Below are 9,443 nucleotides of genomic sequence, written 5' to 3'. Positions count from 1 at the left end.
AACCACCGTGATGCGTTCAAATTCCAAGGTACTCTCACCAGAAATCGAGCGTGTAATCCTGCCCAGCAATGCTACGCTTGTTAGCTGTTTGACCAACAGAAAGAATTTTTGATTTGATTTGATTTTAGCGTCGCTTTCAACAGAGAGTCTATAGGATACATGAAACTACAGCTTAAGGTGCGGTCCGAACCACGTGAGCTCCAGCCAAGAATGGAACCCAGGTCTTCTGCGCCAGCGATCAACATGGAGGACCAACACAGATTGTAAAAATATGAAATAGTTATCATTAAACACTAATGAGCGTAAAAATTTAAACTTGGCGTTTTTTCAATGCATCGACGTTTCTAAAGGTTAATCTAAAACAATGTTTTGAATTGAGAATTAACTAGAGTGAATAAATAATAAAGAATCGGATGAAAAAAATCATCTGATGATGGACAAAATACATCTTTTCGTATCATGATTTTTATTGTTTTTGTTAACTTTATTAGTATTGTACTGCATGATTTACGATCTTGATGACTTAAGAGGAATGTAAGTAAATTATAAAGTAAAGTGACATTGTGTCATCAATCTCGTCTGTTAAACTAGAACCTAATACCAGATAATAAAAGTGTAGCAAATGTTTTGGTGATAAGCCCCGCCCACTTTTGTTCAGCCATTCGCAGTTAATGTTAGGAATTATTCCCAGGATTTTTCTAAATTCATGCATTTTCGTTATGTTTCATCCTCAGTTGTGAAAATTCAAGTTGCAAACATCAATGCAAACAATTTTACACATTAAAACGATAGAACAGAATTATGTACAAAAGAAAGTTTTATTGATAGAAGGATGCATACCTTTGTACTACATTCTTCTGCTTCGAATTTGTATATAATAGAATTGCTGAAATGGAGTGACGGTGAGAAATAAGTGAGACGGTACGTTATCATGCGATTGTGGATTTAGAAAAGGCACGAGTCTGGTATTTCTGCTCGTGTACAGTTTGGTAACATTGAAAGCGGCAAAGGGAGCCATACGTTGTGTTGAAAGAAGTAACTTGTTTGACAGTTTTTAAAATTTACAATTTTGTGTAAAAGTAATTAAACTGTATCAGTACGTCACTAGTAACAGCCAAAATGTCTACTAAAGAAGATGGAAAGTCTGTTACGCCTCCACCGCCTAAAAGACGGAAAGGTCATGCCGAAAATTGCACATCTACAGTTGTACCTGTAAGTAAATTCAAATAATAAATTGGAATGCATTGATAATAAATATAAATGTGTATCATAATTCCTATCATAAGTAGCATGTAATTAATCTACAGTTAATTGTGTAACGTTGAAGGTGATGCACGGCAAGAGTTACGAGAGTTAAGCGGTAAAAAAAAAAAAAAAAAGAAGAAGAAAATGTTATTCTCGTAAAGCATGCACGGAATGCAGGGAAGTTCAAAAAAATAAAAAAAAGTAGCTGTGCAATAAAATTACATTGAAATTGTGTTGAAAAAAATTCGATTTAATAGTGCTTCTGTTGTGTCGTGAAGAAATTATATACCACTTTGTTTTACAAAGTAAAGTCGTTCTTTTAAGAATTCTTTCCAAAAGTATTAAATAAAGGCGGTCGTTGAAGTTACGTGCATCGTAGTTAGGAGTTATGATCGTAGTAAATTTAGTAGGAGTTAGAGCAGGAATGTTAATGTGTATTTGGATATGATAAACGGATTCTGGGGTTTTATTCAGCAGTTGTGAGCCAGAAGTCCTCAAAAATTTAAACATTTACGGTACAGAAGAAATAGCAGTAAAATAGTTTAGAATATTACATCGTTCTGTTGTTCACCGTAAAGTGTTTAACTTCTACAATACGTACTCTTGCAACATCCTCGTTTATGCGCATATCCATTGTCGCTGACGCACCCCCGCGCTACTGCGTAGGACCATATCCTACGACCTTGTGCTGAATGGTTAGATGCAATTAGTTCTCTTTAGTGACAATCTAGCAAAGGTTGGTTGGTGTCTTTTGCACTGTAGTTTTTACGGCATGTATTTATACCCATGACTTTTTAGCCCCCTGAAGTCAAACTGCACGGAGAGAACTCAGGTCATAATATAATGTAACGCATTGTGTAGCAGTAACAAAGGGTGAGAGATTACATATTCAAGGAACTTATTAGGTTAAACATCCTGGCTCACATCGGCGGAATATACTCCTGGTAAAATCAACAACATACGCTCCAATTGTCCATCGATATGTAGGACTGATTTGAAGGAATCCTGTACTTTAGTGGAGTAATGTCAGGTTAGCTTTAGGGAAGGTTGGACTCATTTTTAATCAAGAGCGCTTTCTCGTGTCTGCATAAGGATAGCAAGAGAAGCTGGAACTGTAATGTTAACCCTATAACCCTAATTTTTAAAAAGCAACGCGTTCTAATAACATCTTTTATTTTATTTTAGTTTTATTTATTTAGTTTTTGATTGTGGAAGAGTATATAGGCCTACAGAAATGTTCATGTAAAAATGATTGGTTTAGGTTGATATTGAATGGCTCTTCTGTTTGCCGAGAGTATGATTTACCGCTGAGTTACTAGTGAAATATCATTTCTCGGACTTGAAGTAGGTTTATACATTGTAGTACATTCTTCATAGAAGGAAACTACTAATTGGATATTTTAAACATTTTTTCTTCATTTGAACTGGGTAATTGGTGTTCAAAGGCAGTCTAATCTTCCCATATTATGAAGGCAATAGTATTGTCACAGACGCTCATTGATATCATCGTTAAACTTTGTCCGTGATTGTACTTTTAGTTCAATATTCTTCAAAAAACATTCAACAAACAGCAAAAAGAAATAATAGATATTTCAAAACTAAATTATAATTAATTAATAAATTCTTTATCTATAAAACTGCTATATAATTCCGTCTTTAAAATCGTTGTCAAGCACTAAAATTAACAAGCTCTCTCTCAATTCAACATGTAAAATCATGCATTGACAAATATGATAGAAAAAAGTAAATTTCAAAAATACATGCCTTTACGTATTTCACCACAAATACAAAAAGTTGCATAACCTCGCCTCGAGTCAAATATTAAAACTACTGAACTTTTCCAAAGTCATGGTAGTAACATAAAAAGAACAATCAAGAGTAACACCTTATTATTAATATGTATTATATCACTCATCAAAACTACACCAATAATCTAAAAATATACACCTATTTCATATTTGTCAGTGCCTAATCATAAGTCAGTACGTAAAGTGTTTCTAATAAACACTACTAAACTAAAATTATACACATGAAAACAATCCCCACAAATTCTTTTCTTTCATTTAAGTTTTTTTTTTTTAAATAATCATAAATATTAATATATAAAATTACCAATGTCTAAATTATTAAAAGGTTGATTATTGCTATAATACCTCTTGCATACATCCTATTCTATGTAAATCATAAATAACTCACAACAAACCTCAGTATAACAGAATTTTAAGTAAATTTGTATTCTTACTAATACTCTAGCCGGCCAGTTATAAACTTTTTATTCTTATTATACTTTGATTCCAAATTGAATATCGTTTGTCAGAAAAAAAAAATACTGCCCATAATTTCACGTTAAAATATCGATTGTAAAATGTTTTTTAAAAAAATATTATATAATATCGACTATGAATTCGCGTTATGTGCTACAAACAGCTTAACTTACATAATAAACTTCATTATGTAAATTGTGCATTAAAGTGCTTCTGTCGTCTGACAAAATTTCGATTTGTATATGAACTCAGATTTCTGAGCTTGTCTTTGGAACGCATGGCTCTACGTCATAACCACGGGCATTTTAGGTAACAACCTCATCAAAAGTAATAGTATAAAACCTTAAAATACTTCCAAAATAAAATGGTGTGTAACTAAATGTTACATCACACTTTTTCTGTATATCACTCTAAAATTATATCTTGACTTCAAACTCCAGACATCTTCGTCAATAACTTAACTATAATATTAGTAAAATTTCAAAGAAAAATAACAGTTGATATCAAATAGCAGCAATCTCTGTAAACTTCTTCTAAAACGAAATGCTTATGCTAAGATTGTACGTAAGCAATCAAGTTATGAAATATTCACATCAATTAAAAATCATTAGGTATGTGCATAGTAAAAATCTGTCAACTGCCACGCATGTCACAATACAAAAACACCTCACAAAGACCATATGACAACAAATAATCAAAATCATTAGATAAATTACACATTGAGGCGTATACCTTCTATTCACGCTTAAAATTATATTATTTCATGTCATAAAACTTCACTATTAAGAGTATAGTAAAGAGTTTTATTATGAAAACTTTCTCGCAATACACTGCAAATAAGATTTCATAAATAAACCTTAAACGTAACCATATGGTGGAAGACGCGTCCGGATTACTCCATCATAATGATCGTAGGTTAAAATGAGATCTTGAAAAAAATATATATATATATCTATATAATTAAATTAGAATAAAAGTATAATTTGTAAATTACCTTAATTTTCACGTACGTGCATATTAATAATGGTAATGTGGTGTGAGGCATTGCTTCCTTATGTTACTAATATGATTTAAAGGATGGTAGAAGAATAACTCATTGGTAGACTATCGGAAATGGCTACCTAATATAAACCTTTATTGAAGTTTGAGTATTTCGTTTCTTCGTTCTAACACAAGAAAAAGGACTTCGCTGACGAGTATTTTGGCAAAAGTATTAGATCGAATCAGTAACAGCTTGTAGCTATTTACAAAACTCTTCTCTCTAGTGGCTAGCGCACCTTTGGGTCCCGGGTTTGATTTCCAGTAGGAGACCCTTGAAATGTGAACGTCTCTAGGTCCACGTCTCATGTAGCTTCGGTGCTGATAGAGACGCGAAACTCCAGTAATCCATTTACGTGATCGAGTCATCACTTCGCAACTGCTCATGAGTTTTTGGTTACCATACATAGTTACGTAAGAATATTTGTAAGTAATGAACGACGGTAGTGTGACACGTATCTTTTTCAGTGGGAGACCCTGGTTCGATTCCCGGCGGGAGCTCAGATGGTTCGGATTTCACGTGAAACAGTAGGTCCGGTCTCACTTAGCCTTGCTGCTGAAGGGGACGTTAAACTCAAACTTAACTCAACTCAACTGAACGTATCTTTTTCATTTTCAGAAATAAGTCATGACGTTTGTAACGCCCAGAACTTGAGATAAGTTTAGGTGAGCTGGTGGTGATTCTAATAGCTGTGCCTGAATTCTGGTTGCGAAGAAAATTTTAGATATTTTCATCCTCCTTTCCTAATACCGTGGACTAACTCTCCACAATAGTTGGTTTCAGTTTTTATATGAGGTCGTTGTTTTGTGTACATTGCATTCATTGTCCTCCCTTATTTGTGATTCTACACTTCTGTCTTCCTTGTTTCCCCACATGGAGGTTTTTCACCTGCGTCTTTGCCCAATATGAATTAGTTATATTTCGACAGCTTGTGGATTCTACTCGGCATTCCCTAAAAACAGGTAGAATTACAGACGTCTGCAAGTTTACAACATCTTTGCGTGTTGGGGTTTCTTCTTAGCGTGCAGTTTCTTTCTTTCCGTGTTGTTAATTACCTTTTTTTTTTCTTTCTTGTTTGTTCGTTTACATTCCCGAGTTCTGTGTTCAATATCCTCTCTTTCAGTTCTGCAGCTAATATACAATTTCCTATGATTTTTGAAAAAAATCTAAGTTACATCTCACTTTTTCAAGTGCTGGAATTTAAAGGTAATAGACCATGTCGGTCCCGGTGGCGTGGTCCTATAATTCATTTTTCTTCGAGACAAGTTAATGTAGTGGGGAACAGACTATATGGTGAGAACCGATCTTGTGAGCATCCGCCAAATGGATCAGATTCAAGCCTAGGTCGTGTTTCGGAAAACACTTGGTAGCAGGGGCAGTCCTACGTAACCTCGGTATTGAATAGGGGTGCAAGACAAAACGCTCCAACTTACAAGGAGTATATCAATTTATTATCCTTCCTTCGTTCATCCTTCTTTCACTAACATCCGAGATACTTCTAGCAGCGACCCATTCTTCGAGCTTCGTCAAACTTAGACATTACCTTGTAGATTAAAAATCGAGACGCCCGCCATACAATTATAAATTTATCTTTTCTTTGAGAAAATCATTCCTTCAAGGGCTGTATGCTATTAGTGTATGAACTTTTATCACCGTGCGCGTTCCATATGCAGATTAAGAATAAGAACACCTAAAGGCCCCAAAACAGAACAACAACAACAGGCGACAGTGCGACAATGTCGCAGAAAGAAAATGCGGGCTGCAGAAATACTGACTAACCTCTGGATGAAAATTACTGCATCAGAAAGATTGTCTACTCTGTAAATAAAAATTATGACTAGAGAAAGATCTGTAAATGAAACACGATTCAAACTAATTCAACGTTTGATACTCATTGATAATCTTCCAACAAACTTAAGAGGCGCGAAAGTGAAGAGTAGGCGATACGGTACAGTGTTACAGTGCATGCAGCCAAGTTGAGACTGCAGCAGACAACTGTTCGGTGGCGGAATACTCGCTGAGCCATTTCGCATTAGTTGGTAGCGCTACCGTTGTGGTTACTACATTATTGTGATATTTAGAAAATGGTTACAATGGATTTGAAGTGATTGACACAACTGATATGTTGGCTTGCATTTAGATAAATGGACTTTGTGCTAGTTACAATGGAAACAGGAAGTTTTTAAAATTGGCTATGTGTCAGAAATCAGGTAGTCAGTATTACAAATCTGTTTCTGGAAACAAATTAAGAGATGACATCCAAGGTTATAAGGATACAATAAGATTTAAATGATTCATTGGCATGTTTCAAGATGTAAAACAAGAATTTTAGGAATGATCCCAAGAAAATGGATCAAAAGATTGCGATCTTGGCCAAGAATTTTAGGAATGATCCAGAAAATGCATCAAAAGATTTCGATCTTGTCCACAGCCTCTAAATCGAGTTTTCGTAATTTTTACGGAATAAGCACATCATACTGAGTTAAGTTATAGTTTGGGTTTGGCTACACTATATGTAGTTCTCCAGATATAAGGCCTACAAGAAAATTTTTGATTGAAATGTATTAGATCTTTTGATAAAAATAAAATAAAATAATAAATAAATAAAATAAAATAAAAGTAAATATCCCTTAATACTTTTTGAGTAAATTTATGAAGATCTCTTGATTGGTTACTTATTCAGTTATTTTACAGCCCTTCTCATAAAAAACCTATGAAGCAACAAAAAAAAAGTTCAGAAAGATAAAACTTTCGTTCTTTTTATGCGCTTGAAAGTTTTAGTTTAAATTTTATTACACTATTACTAAAATGCTTGCAGAAAGTTTAAGTTTTTAATCAGCCGTCGCAGAAAGTTGAAAATTGTTCTGGTTTGGGGCCGAAAAATAATGACTAAAATAGCTTCTTTTACATAAATCTACTGCTAATGTCGTAAAAGTTTTACCGTATGGATGCCTTCCATTTTTAGTTAGTATGCTTGCAAGGGCATTTGTTTCGTAACCTACCGGTAAGTACAGGAGCTTGAGTGTGCGATATGGTAAAAAAGACAACCAAACATTACAGAAGGTTAGAACGCTGAGACGGGTGCTCTTTGAAGGCTTTGTGGCTTGAATTACAGTGGGAAGTGCGTATAAAATATTACTTTGTGTAAGTGCTTCTCATACGGGGTATTACATGGTAATCCCACCTGTTTGTTTCTGTCGTACTGTTTAGTTGGGGGTATGACTGCATTAGTAAGGTAGTTATATATTAATCTTTTGCTATCAAATAATGGATTTTACGTATAAATTTTGAAAATAATGGCATCCAGGTTTTTATTCTGCACTATGGTTGTTTTTCTGATATTTCCTCCAGAATATGTCTTCATTTTATAGGGGTGTGCCGAAATTCAAGATGACAGGGTATTATTTGATTTGATGTTCAGGTCTTGAGGCACCCATTTTGTTAGGTTATTTAACTGTTACGTCAATTCATATACAATTGAAGCATTTAGTATTCATTTTGTGGTATACTAATGGTCAGTCACCTTCATATGTGTATCTTGACCATAGCCTCATGAAGTGAAGTTAGCAGTATTATTACATGAGAAGCAGAGATTGTTATTGTAGGCTATTTTGTGGTCGGGGCCGGCTCTATCATATCTGCAACACGTGCATTTGCACAGGGCGCCAAGTTCCGAGGGGCGGCAAAATCTGTCACGGCAATATTATTTAAAATAAATATTTTTGTTGGAAACAGACTTCATTATGATGGTAGTTAAATTTACTAAGCTGGCCTCTATTTGAATACTTCAGTACATTCATAAATCATGTTTAGGTCGCATTAGCTTAAGGTCACATGGCCAGTGCTAAAGCAAATAGTCAAACAAATCCCAACATGAATTGCTTGATTGTTATCAAATACAAGAACTCAATTCTCGAACAGTAGCGAACACCTGTTCCATTTAGTCAGTTATCACAATTTTGATATGAAAACTAGTCTTGTCTTTGTCACAGACAAATTCCTAATAATTGAACGTGGATTTTTTTAAAATTTTTTTTTAACAAATGTAGAAGGAAAACCAAGAAATAAAGATAAAAGAGTTAGTTGTACTGGAATTGCAATCTGATACATTGAGATTGAAGCTCGATATTGAATTCGATATAAAGGACTACCATCTTTCCTCTGCAGGTGTGTTTGCTTTATCTTTCACCAACGTAGTAGATGATTATTTAAAGAAAAAGACATAACGAGATTGTATTTGTAGCGTTTAGGTCTTTGTGAGTTGCGAGTACTCTTTCCTGCCCCCTCGTTGTGCATAATGGGGTAGCATACTTAAAATTGTGTCTTTTAAGATTTTTTTTTTTTTCTGGAGAAAGAGCGGAAGGTGGCAAATGATGTTATTGCCTGGGCCGGCCATTTTCAGTCAGGTGGTTTACACGTACTTTCTGTGCCTGTGGTCCCTAGTTTGAACTTTGGTGGGGCATTTGCCACGGATGCAAACCCAACTCGTTGGGATCCCATTTTAAACGTTCAGTCTCGTCATATATTGTTTTTGTTTTGAAAAGGGATACCGGTGTTAAATTCCAGTCAGTCAATCCATTAGATGAGATAAGAAACTGGAAGAGTTTCCTTTGTTTACGCTACTCATACTGAAGAAGTTTATTATGTTCACATTACCTGTTACATTTGTCAAGTATAATTTTGGATAGTGCTGACAACCAATTATTTTCATGTGGTAGAAGGTACGCGATTTGTAACTGGTATTTCAAACGTTTTGTTTGTTGAAGTGTTGTCTCCCTTTTCAGCACCGAGGCTATACCAGACGCGAACCTACAGTTCTTCAAGGTGGAATCTGAATCACTGTAATGCTCTTCCACCGGAATCAAATGTGCGACCACGTGCACAGAAGCGCGTAC

General features: G+C 34.8%; 1 protein-coding gene across 1 annotated transcript in view; it reads left to right on the top strand.

The window, feature by feature from the left end:
- Positions 1 to 967: 967 nt before the first annotated feature.
- The window catches only part of LOC145687959 (ubiquitin-like modifier-activating enzyme 1), a 163,155-nt gene continuing 154,679 nt past the window's right edge, over positions 968 to 9,443 (top strand). Inside the window, exon 1 of the mRNA XM_081761561.1 lies at positions 968 to 1,212. Within this exon, the coding sequence (XP_081617687.1) occupies positions 1,120 to 1,212 (93 nt within the window). The 5' untranslated portion in view covers positions 968 to 1,119. The remainder of the gene's footprint in view (positions 1,213 to 9,443) is intronic.

The sequence above is a fragment of the Thermobia domestica genome, chromosome 6 (assembly GCF_964235325.1).
Source record: "Thermobia domestica chromosome 6, izTheDome1.hap1.1, whole genome shotgun sequence".
Classification (NCBI taxonomy): Eukaryota; Metazoa; Arthropoda; class Insecta; order Zygentoma; family Lepismatidae; genus Thermobia; species Thermobia domestica.
This window is presented reverse-complemented; position numbering and strand designations above follow the sequence as displayed.